This window comes from Anas platyrhynchos, chromosome 1, assembly GCF_047663525.1.
Source record: "Anas platyrhynchos isolate ZD024472 breed Pekin duck chromosome 1, IASCAAS_PekinDuck_T2T, whole genome shotgun sequence".
NCBI lineage: Eukaryota > Metazoa > Chordata > Aves > Anseriformes > Anatidae > Anas > Anas platyrhynchos.
Window position 1 is genome coordinate 177,292,114 of NC_092587.1, and position 12,023 is coordinate 177,304,136.

Here is a 12,023-nt window from a genome sequence, read left to right on the forward strand (position 1 = left end):
AGCCTCTTGCTGTTTTTCTGCCTGCTGCATGTTTTGTGATGCCTTGTGCTAGTTTGCCTTAGGGTTAAATGTGTCTGTCCTGGGAAATGACATTGTGTTATGACATGTGGCATCTAGCACAAGGCTGAAGAGATAGCCAGGATCCCCTAACCCTTTGGGAGTAAGAAGTCTTGTGCAATTACAGTGACAAATGCAACCATTCCCTAAAAAAAAAAAAAAAAAAAAAAAAGTGTCTCACAGAGCAGAGCAGGGGCTAAAAGCATCACAGGAATAAAAAAGCCTAGAACAGGCTGTGGTTTCATTAGGGACAAATGAGGGAAGCTGTCCTGCAGTTTAATATTGCCCTGAGCTGCTGGGACTTTCTGCACACCTGCAGCCATGCAGCATTGCAAACCAGCATGGACAGGCTCCATCTCAGCAGCAAAAACCAGGGTTAACCATGAGTGACTTGAAATTGCCTCGATCACTGTCTGCAGTGAGTGACAACACATGCTTAGCATATACATTTTGTTAATTAAGCCTAAAATCCCAGTGGGGAAAGGAGCCATTTAAGGTTTCCTCATCTAGGAAGACTTGGTAAAGAATTGAACTGAGTATCTTTGAGCCCTGCAATGGGGCAGAGCTGCTGCCTGTGGGGGAATAAGGAGTTTTGTAGGCTAGGTGTTTGCTCTGGAGGCAAGGCAGCTTGCCAGGGAAGGAGACTGCTCTAGGGCTGTGCTTACACTGAATATCTTTGGCACCCAAGGAGTTAGAAGGGGGCTCTTCAGCATAGATGTTGATGACAGGGTGTTCAGGAGCATCAGGACTGGAGATGGTCATGGGGGGTGCCAGCCACTGGGAACCACTGGGATCCAGTGTTGTGAGTGGGATTTAGGTCGTCTGATTGCAGTGGCAGCAAGAGGGCTCACCCTTCAACATCAGCAGTAGGGGAGCAGGGGATGGGATCTGATGTCTGAGTTGTTTTCTTCCCCCTCTTGCTGGGATGATGAGGATACAACCAGCTCTTCTTCCTCAGGGATGGTGACCCCCTACCCACCTGTGTTTGAGCTGGAGCTTCATCTGAAGGCTGCAATGTGAGCGACCGATGACGATGCTGAGGATCGCACATCACCGTGACCAAAATCAAAAACCTCCCCTGGCTGAAGTGATGTCAATGAGCAGAGAGCAGTAAGCAACAGGCATTTTAGTGACAATGAAAATGTTTCCCACCATCACCACTCTTTTCTCTGCCTTTCCCCAGAGGACACAAGACCAAACATTTGTGCAGCTGAGTCAGGAGGGCCTCTCCTGAACCGCAGGCCCTCATGTGGGGGCCAAAATCAGCCTCGGTCTACACAGATCTGTCCCAACACACTCCTGTTTCGTGACAAATAAGAGCCCAAGCCAGTTCAGTTAGCACTTCTCAGATGGGGGATGACTGCCATCGAGTCTTTTAACATGCAATTATACTTCGAAAGGTCACTCTGTGCAAACGGTGCCGTGAGGCTCCATGTTTATTGACTCTCTCTCTTCCCCAGGCAATTTGCTCAGTTTACATGTAATGAGTAAATGCTGCTCTTGGCTGCTGCCCAGCCAAAGAGGTCTGAAAGCCAAGCTGTGTCTGCCTTCTGCCAGGGCATAGTGACCAAAACTAAAGGGTGATCCAGGAAAAAATGTTGACCTTTAGCCTGGGAGTGTATTTTCTTGTCACGTTTGCTTTCAGACACTTTTCTATAATTGTCCTCATCAAAATCCTCCCATTTCTTCTCATTTTCAGCCATGGGTGAACTCTATCACTTGTAGTTAAGCTAGATTTTGGGTGACTTTTTGTCCCACTGACAACATTCACCTGCAGTGTAGCTCCTACCCTGGCTGTGCAGGTTCAGACATGTTTCTAGATGTGTCTGTTGTGTCTGCTCGAGGCAATCAGGAGAGGAAAATGGGGTTTATCACACTAGACAGTAAGTCAGTCTTGCAGATGGCTGTGATCTGTAGAGTTAGGTTAGCTCCAGGATGGATGGCTGAACCGCTATGGGCTGAACAAGTGGCTTAGCCTAGTAAAGTGGTGGGACTGTAATGCCAGGATGGTTTCTGATGCTTGTGGTGACTTGGCTCTGGTTCCTCCAGGTTTTCAGCTGGTGGAGGAAGAGCAATCAGGAGACGTGGGTGTGATGCAGCCCAGCACAGACAGCATGGTTAAGTTCTCACCCTCAATACTCTAAGGACAGATCAAATGCAGATGTGTTTTTAATATTATTTTCCCCTATATGCACAACCAACAATCAACATGTGTCGGTCCTCCCAGATAACAGTATAGAGCTGGTGAGTTTGCTGTAACCCACAGCCAACACCAGCTGGTACAAATGCACACCGCTGGAGGGCCCAGGCTCCATCCCCACTGTTTTTCAGTGCTGGAGGTATCACACGGAGTTGCTGTACAACAGCCACAATTTACAGGCTGTCAGGAATCCAGCCAGCCCTCCTCAGACCCGGGGCTGTCCCTGCCTTCTGCCAATCCAGCAGAGTGGCCGCTTTGAGGCTTACCCAGAGGAGGCTGAATAAATCTCCTTGGCAGCTCTCACATTGGTCACACCTTTCGGTGGATATTTATCCTCTTCTTGCAGTCCCAGTTAAATATTTCTTTGAAAATACTCCAGAAGCGGCTGAGTGGGGGCTATCATGCGCCAAAGTTCAGCCCTCTCTGGCAGCTGGAAATCCTTTCCCAAGGACACGTCACGAGAAACCACTGCCCAGAGGCAACAATGCTATATTTCTGCTTCACTCAGGACTCTCTTAGCTCATTTTTTTTCATTTCAGCATTTCACTGAGTAATCAGGGTAGCCCTGAGACTGTCACTCTTCAAGATATCGTCTTCCACATCTCAATAAAGCAAAAGCACAGCCATCACCTGGAGCTCATTTTGAGTAATGATCCCCTTCAGAATCAGTTGCTATTTTTAAAGATGTTATCAGCCATGAAAGGTCTCACTGTATTATTATTTTATGCTGCTGTATTATACTGCTATTTATTTATATTACTGTAGTTCCCAGAGACCTTTCTGAGGCTCAGGACCCCACTGTGGAAGACACAGTGTGACCTCCCATGTTTTGTAGCCTGCTGTCATTGTCGGAAGCCGGAGAGGAACCTGTATCCAAAAATAGGAGCCCTCTCATGGAGATCTGAAACAGCCTAATGTTTTTGTGCAAGATCCTATTTAATTCTCAAAGCTAAGGGAGGGACTATCATTGATTTCATCTACTGTTGGGCTGAGCATCTCCAAAACTCATCCAGTGTCTCATCCAGTTCTGTGGTCCAGTCCTTTGCCAAGGTTTACTAGAAGAGAACCAAACAGATCCCTGTGGGTATATTTTGTGTTCCTGCTATGAGAGGCAAAGATATAAGGCAGAGGCATCCCTCTCATGCATACACACTGGTGAGTTCAGCAGAGCCTCAGTGGAGCCTCGGTGTCTCAAGCCCTAAAACCATCTCCGTCAATATTAGTAGTTTTTTAGGGAGCAGTCTTAAAATCATCTAAGGCTTTGAGCCAGCTACCTGACAGATGTTATTTCCTATAGGTGAAGTAGGGATTGTAACATGAGGGAAATGTCTACATCGGTTGTGCTTGCAGCTCTTTATCAGGCCAAATGAGATTGGGGCTTCAACCTGAATGAGTAGGAAATGCAACACTGTCCCCACAGTCTGCTGGCCAGGCAGTCCAGTCTGAAAAACAAGATCCTCTCCAGAGTTGTTTCATGCCTAGCTGTATTTGCTGACTTTTTAAAGTGGTCTCCCTTAATGGAGAAAGCAAGGATATCTGCGTTTCTCTTGAGCTCAAGCCAGTGGTACTTGACTGGCAGTGAAATGACTCTCGCTAAGCAGACATCCAGTCTGTGGCAAGAAGGAAAGTGCTTTTAAGACTCTGCCCCACATCTCACATTTTCTTTTGAATAAGTTTTATTTTCTTTGTCTAGAAGCCCCAATTTTTTTTTTTTTTTTCCAGCCTGCACTACATCGACGTTAAAGCAGTTCGTCATTGTTGCCATGAAAGTTCAAAGCCATTTGTCTTCAATAAGGTTACTTGATACAATTTCTAACTGCACGAACCCCTCAGTCCTGGGGCTTTCTACAAGATTAAGTGATGTATTCAGATAGGCAGTGTCTCGGGAGGATTTTCAGTACCTGGAAGATATAAAGCTCATTCTACATGAAAGACAGCAGTCTTTGTAATTGGTGTTTCCCATTTCCCTCCCACTAAGGTATGTTAGCCTCCTTTTTGGAGCCTGGTATCCCTTTGTGAAAGAAAGTACTGTGGAAACAGCCATTTTTGCAATGAATGAATGCCTTCATCCTTCTCTTGAAGATTATCACTGCCTGCTTAATCCTTCACATGTCTGCTGTGAAGGGACAGTGCCAAAAGGGGGATAAAGAAGCTATGCACTAATCTATTGCCTTTGTGGAGATGGAAAGAATGACTAGGTGAGAAGAGTCACAACAAAGGGTAGGAGGTATACATGTAATTTTCGGTTCTTCCAAAGACTTTTTGGGTGGTTTCAGCTGATACTTCCCTACCTTAGTGAGAGCTATAGGGGGGAAAGATAGCAAAGCTGGCCGCAGGTGCTGCCCTGTGCTACCCCACTCTGAAACCCCCTGGTTTTCCTCAGGGTCATCTGGAAGCTGCTGGGGGCAGAACTTTTTGTTAACAGTTCTGGTGATGGTACGTGCAGCAGAATACAGGCTTTGCTTTTTGCCCTTTGCTCAGCTGGTGTGAGCATGCAGCACTAATTCTATTGAAAATAAATAAATAAAAACTCTTGCTTGTGTCTGGACTGTTCACAAGTTGCAGCTCCTCTGTGTGAAAGTTGTTTCTGATCCATCGGAGCAGAAGTACATCTCTGTGTCCTTTCTGACAGACCCCACTCCCATCAAAGTGTTCTTCAGCTGTATTATGGGCTGGAAAAGCAGATAAATCACCTATACTGCAGCGCTGTCAATCAGCCTTAATTCCTCTGAAGCCCAAAAGAGAGAGTCATGTAGCAGTTCCCAGCAATTTATTGTAGCCCATTCATTTTATTATAACCTTTTCATTTTCCAGAATTTACCATCGCTCCTTTCTTTAATAGCTTAGCGGCCTGTATTCATAAAGGATGGCTTGAAATGTAGGATATGATATCGCAGTCCAGTGGGAAGGGGACTACTGCCCTACTTCTCAGCAAACCCCGAGGCTGGCACTGCTTCCTTGCACACAGCAAGATCCTTTGTCATGTTGAAGATGATGAGACCCGGGACGCTTCAGCTGATTTATAAGGAGTCGTGGATATATGATGCGAGCTTAATTCATAATGGGATTGAGCTAAAAGCACTAATGCTGTTTTACTGCGGACCTGACATTAACATTCACACTGTGCCTGATGGATAGAGCAGAAGAACCAGAGTAGGTTTTCTAGTGTGTCTGGTGGCAATCCATCTGGCTCAGCCTGATGAAATTATGGTCACAATTTGCTAATCTAGGCAGACGAAAATCCGTCAATGAACGCAAATATGTAAAAACTTTTAAATACCCTATCTTGTCTATGTAAAATAAATAAATAAATCAAAAATAGGACCAATACTCTCAGGTAGGTAGGAAAGCAGAATTTCACAACACCTGTGTAGCAATTTTTGCAAGATCTCATTTTCATCTGTATCAGAATAAAGGTAATTCCTTACTTCATGGAGATTTAAAGCTGTGTTCGTCATGTTTTTGAAGGTGTTTGGAGTGACTGGTCATAATACATTATAAAGATAGAAAATATTATAGTACAAAATTAACTCTAGAACCTAACAATTCAGAATCTCCTTTGGGAAACCAAGTTACAAGTGCCTTCCAGCCATGATCAGAGAGCTGTAAAAAGTGCTACATTATGGGCACTGAAAGAGAGCATGTAAACCAAATTTCATTGTTGATCCTACTTGCCAGCTTTTCAGGATTTATGTCCCATCATGCAGAATATTTGTTCACCTTCACTTTATGGCAGTGAAGAATTGCTCATAGGCTTTGAATTATGAAGGAATTAGAATGTCTTACGTTGTAGAAAAGTCATTAAATATACCCTTAAGCTTTTGAGTTTTATGTGGAAATGCTTATTAGGATTGGTTTTGGGTACCCATAGTTCTGTTCTTCCCTAAATGTGTCCCCCTTTTCTGTCCTGGGAGTCTTCCTGGGCATATTTTCATCAGCACTCAAAGGTATTTGGATTTCTGAAATCCCTGCCAGAGCTGGGGCATTGCAGCTCCAGAGGGAGACAAGAGGATGTGTGAGTTGTGAGGAGGTCTGTGCTGGAGAGGTCAGACTTCCACCGGGCCTCCAGCACCACAGAAACTAGAAAACCAGGACACTGGCAAGGGATGGAGATGCCCATCCCAGAGAACTGCTGCCACCACGTTCATCCTGATAGAAATAGACTGGTTCTTTGGAGAGAGGCATGCCCCAAAATACAAACACTGCGTTCTTCATTTCAAGAAAAGGTGCCAACGAGTGAGAAGTAAATGGTCTGGAACAAGTGAACACCTGAGGAATACACCTTCCTCTGGAGCTGGTTGTGATCGGACAGCACAAGCAGCTTGATGTTAGGTCACTACAAAGAGCTCGGGAAGTTTAAGCTAGAGGAATTGTTTTTCTTCGTGTTTTATTGCTTTTGCTTTTAGTTCAGCAGCAGAATATTTGCCAGAGGAGCTGGAGAAGCCAGTTTCAGTCCACAAAAATGCCAATGATTTATTTATTACCATCATTTAGGGAAAGGGCAGCAGTTGCTGGTTCTGAATATTTAACATCTCAGGGAAAAAGCAAGCCACTCTGAAGCCTGCATGTTCCAGTGAAGTGCTGCAAACCAGCACATCCCCTGCAGGATTTGGAGGTGGGAGAGCTGTGTGGGTATGTCTCTGCATACTCTTAGAGGGACCGAGACTTCTTCAGACCTCAGCCTCCATTCTTATCTGGTCATGAGCAGCCTACTGAAGAGGTCCTGGCTCCCTTCTGAGAGGCGACCTGCTATGAAAGCCCAGGTGAGGAGGTAACTCAGAAGGTGCACTACCTGCGTTTCTCAGGAAAATTGCAATTTGTTTTACTTCATGCATCATTTATAGTAATTCCCAGGAGAGCAGCAGGTGGGAGAGATTGGCATCAAGGCTCTTCCCTACCCAAAGCTGGCTATGTGAGATGCCTTTTGAAATGATGGAGGACTGTTCTTAGCTCACTCACCCCCCACCCAAGGGAGGAGTGCCTCTGACCACTGCTGTCTGTACACTCAGCAGAAGAAAGGGACCATCATAACCCCACAGGTATATAGAAGAAAAAAAAAATCAAGGTCCTTTTTAAAGGAAAACATTCAAATCTCATAGCCAATTTGCAAACAGCTATTCCAGCCTTGTTGTTTTAAATCAACCAATACTTAGCAGCACAAGCTGGGGGGCTAAGGGGCACAGAATTCAATAATAAGATCAGTACACAAATTAGGGACTTCCTGCCACTTCATGTTCTGAAAATCTCATTTGTAGTACATGAGGAAACAGTAGATAAAAAGGTGAATGTCCTGTTTGTAGGTTATGGTTATCTCCATCCTGGCAGCAGAGCATCTATCAGGACTCTCACTGCATCGTGACACATGAATGAGATTCAGCCATGCTCACAGTGACCACCCACTAGCTGTCGTGGCTGATTTAATGCAGGATGAAGCTTCCAAGGCCCCAGCTCAGTGGAAAGAATGACTTTTTCTTCTGAAATGTTCACAGTCTGGCTGGTGAACGCTGCCTCTTCAGGAGATAAAGGGAGCTCTGAAGCCACAAACTCGCTGGGGCTTGGTTGTGGTCATAGCACAAAAGTTAAATCTCTGGTGCTGGTGTGGAAAAACCACAAGGAGGTCAGTAAATGGTGCAAAAAGAAGGTGGGGGGGGAGGCACAAACTTCCTCCGACAGTCTGAAACCTGCTGCAACTCTATTCACTTGAGGTCATTCACTGCAGTGCACCAGTTCCTCTGAAGCTGCTCTTGAATCAGTGATGAAGGAACCTGTTGCAAATTGGGTGCTCCTGTACCTTGGTGGAATACTTTACCTTTTACCAGGCATGGGGGCCTCCTTAATACCAAACGAATCAGGCAGACAACAAAGGAAACCCATTTTCATGGCATTCTCAGGCCAAAGGTTTCTTTGGGTCACCCCTGGTGCACTCTCCAGGAGAGCAGTGTTAACCCAAAAGGCTCCAATATTGCTGGGAGGGCGCCAATAAATGGATTAGCCTCTTTAAAATTTCTCATAAAATTGTATTAACAAAACAGTGAGTACATTACACAGAGACCGTAACCACAGGATGTTTACATAATGCCCACTGTGGACCAGTACTAAATACCATAAAAGACCTGAGACCCCCCCCAAAACGTCTGCAAGTTCTGGCTCTCACGAGGCAGCATGAGCACCGTGATTCCTCCTTCTCCTTCTCCTCCTCTTCCCCTCACATTTCAGCCTCGCCGTTGTGAACTTTGCTGGTGCTTATTGCAATTCCTATCGCTAGGCTCCCATTATCGGAGAAGAGCTGAGCCAGGGAAGTGTTCAGCACGAGGCAATCCCCATCCGAAATGACGGAGTCCACGCACTCCAGCACCGACCTGGGGGTCGCCTCCCACTTGAGGCGCCTCTGGTTCCTGTTGAGCTCGAGCCGGTAGGTGAAGTTGTCGGCTTGGGTCGGCGTGCCGATCAGCATCATCGTGGCGAAGAACTGCGGGTGGCCTTCGTACTTCTCCTGCTTCCTGAGGACCAGCAAAAACTGGTGGCCAAGGCAAGAGTGCATGATGATCCAGTCTGTGGGTGCGGGCAGGTGCATGTCCGTGGCCAGGAAGACAATCTCTGCCCCCTGAAGGATGTTGATGCGGTGGGTCTGCCTCAGGTGGGACACCACCACCTCCAGGTGGCCTTCCCACGGGCAGGAGAAGAGCGGGCACGTGCAGGGAACCAGCTGGGGGTCGTGCACGGCCTCGTGGTGATGGCAGGGAGGAAGGCCGCCTTGCTCCGTGGACGTCTGCGCGGCTGCGCAGCGGGTCGGTGCATACTGCGAGAAGAGAGAAATTACACGTGATAGCAGGACAAGGAACACGTGCAGGTACACAATATCCCACCTCAAACAGCATCAGAGTCAACATCGGGAACCCAACTTCCTGAAACCAGACTGAGAGCAAGGGCAATCCAGGCCTGGATTTGCACGGCAAAAGGTGCTGGCGGCTGCCTTGCTCTCCAGGAGAAGAGAGAAATCCATTTGAGCCATGATAAGTCACTTTAAATGAAAGTGATATATGTGTTTAAAGAGCGATTTCATTAGTTCAGGGGGGGAAATCTGATTAAAAAGAAAGAAAAGCCCAAAAATACTAGGACAGCATGGGGCATTTTATATAGTTATGGCTCTTGCAGCTCAGAACAAGGAAATGAAATATGTATGGCTTTATTATTCTTTAATGAAACACACTGGCAAATACAGGCATTTCTCCTGAAATGATATGCTTTATAACACCCATAATTTGTGAAATAAAAGTCAGTTTTTATTGTATACGGTGCCTTCATTTTTTTTTTCTGGTCAATGTATTTGTGCTTAACTGATGAGCTCTCCTACATAAATCTTAAACGGCTCTCAAAGGTGGATAGATGGCAAATTTAGGGCATTTTTATGCTAAAGTTAATTTGGATTAAGGTAAGGCAGCTAAATGGAAAGGCAGAGGCTCTTGCAGAACGATTGCATGTGAGGACTAAGAAGCAAATCGCACTGCTTCTGTCAGGCGGACATCGCTGAAAAGAAATGAGTAAGTCTTACTCAACCCAAAGTGTGTCCACATGTAATGCTATTCAGGAAGAGTAATGGCTCTGCTGCAATAACTCTGTGCGTAGACAAACCCTCAGGCACGAGCATGACGGTCATGATTCATCCTACCTAATTTTAAGCATTTACTTCAGCCTTCTGAGACAGAAACCTGGTTACCTAAGACTGTCTCTGCAGTCAATAGAGGGATGCAGCCCTTTCCACCGACTGATTCAGACCTTAGCTGGAGTAATTCACCTGCAAAACGTGGCACCGGCTGCTGCCAGAGTGACCGAGGCTGAGATCCAGTCTGTCTGTCTGTTCCTCAATTTTAGGTGCTTATGCATAGGAGGACACTGTCTCCTTCTGAACTGCTTTGGAGGTGCTTATAAAGAGTGTAAAAATTAAGGGTACATATATAAATATGTACATTTTGTTTTAATATATGTTTTAGGAAGATTCCTGTAATTCTCCAGGTACCCAAGTGAGAGTGACTGCAGTTTGCTGTGGGCTTATAACTTGGAGTGGTTAGGTGGGATAAACCAAGGCTTTTATGTCCATGCATAGGTCCAACCTCTTCATAGCCTGCACTTTTATTAGCATCTTTCCTCAAAAGATTGAGGAGGTTTCTATACAGGTACCTGTGAGGGAAAGCTAGAGAATATGGGATGGTTAAAACCCTGACATGTACATATTTTCACAGCCTGGAAAAGAAGATGTAGGAGGTGCAAGCCATGAGACATGCCCATGCAATGCAGTGGGGAGTGCAGGGAGTACTCCACCATGAGCAGCACTGGGGGCAGTCACTACGGGGGCAATGCCATACCTGAGGTCCAAGCTCTGTTTTCCCACATTACACCATTACAACTGCCCATAAACCAAAAGAAACACCAAAAAAATGAAAATTCAACTGCTAGCCTCATCTATGTAAATAATCTCAATGTTGTGTTTTGAGTTTTTCTACCCCATGTCTACTCATTTAAACATTTGTACCCCAAAAAAACAGGAGCAGCATGGATCTAGCATCTAACAGGCATCCTTCTCAATGTCACATCCAAATTCCACAGTGGTTCTTACTGCCATCAGTTTCCTCCCCCCCAAAACTTGCATTTTTACTTTCCAGGACATTTTGGAAGGCAACCTCATGGGTCAGCTGTCCAAACTCTTGGATAACTGGGGCTTCCTTGCCAACCAGGATGACCCATTTCTGGGTGTCCATTCAGGATCTCCATTTGTCAGTAGCTGTCTGAGGGACGTGACAGCTAGAGCAGGGTTATGATTGCTGCTGCATAATGCATGGCTCTTCCCAAGACACTAAAGGAAGATGTTTCTACTTCCTCTGACATTTGCTATGAAGAATAATTGACAATCTAAGCACTGTTACTGGACTTCATAGCTTTTTCTCTGGAAAATTATTATTGAAGTAGTTCTGTCCTACTTTTTGGCTTTCTTATTTTTTTAGTTGTTTTGCCGTGTAAAATTCAGGAGTATAAACTTTTCAACAAGATAATGAATTGAGGACGGATAAATGACTATCATTGTCTGGGAAATAAAGCAGGTCATTATAAACTAATCGAGGTTTGTGGCTTTAGCTGCCTGCTTATCGCGATGGGATTGCTGAAGAGGAGTGGTTCACGCTTAATTCTACATTAATTTTTGCATCCCATTAGGATGAAAGTTATGGTTAATTTAAACTCTTTTGGTGAAGGAAGCTACTGCAATGCTAGATCGTAAAAGCTTTTTAAAAAATCCCTGAAATGCTAATTGCCTCGTAAAATGAATTCTAATCTCCCAATCTAATACAGTGGGTGTGAGCAATTACTTTCTCTCACCAAACTGTTAATGCAACATTAGTGATTATACTAATTAAAACTAATGAACTCATACTCACATGCTGATAAACCTCTCAACCACTCGACAAGTTCCAGCCTTCTATGAGTTTTATTTAACTCCTCTTTTGGAAGATGAATCTTAAATTAACCTCTTGAATAACATTCAAAATTAGGTTTTGAAATGCGAAGCTTTATAGACTGTGTATAATTCCTCTCCAAAGATTATCAGAGTCAGAGAAACCATTTCCACTGAGGATGTAATTGAATTTAAAAATGCATTCTCCTAATTTGATAAGCTTGGACAGCAATGGTAGCTCATCCATCTAAGCTGTACTCAAGGTAAGAAAATACAAGTGTCGTCAAAATCGTGATATGGCAATCATGATTCATGGCTCAA

At 44.9% G+C, this 12,023-nt stretch overlaps 1 protein-coding gene across 1 annotated transcript in view; it reads right to left on the reverse strand.

Annotated features, from left to right (window-relative positions):
- Window positions 1-5,075: 5,075 nt before the first annotated feature.
- The window catches only part of SIAH3 (siah E3 ubiquitin protein ligase family member 3), a 41,785-nt gene continuing 34,837 nt past the window's right edge, over window positions 5,076-12,023 (reverse strand). Inside the window, exon 2 of the mRNA XM_005028586.6 lies at window positions 5,076-9,056. Coding sequence (XP_005028643.2) covers window positions 8,463-9,056 — 594 coding nt within the window. The 3' untranslated portion in view covers window positions 5,076-8,462. The remainder of the gene's footprint in view (window positions 9,057-12,023) is intronic.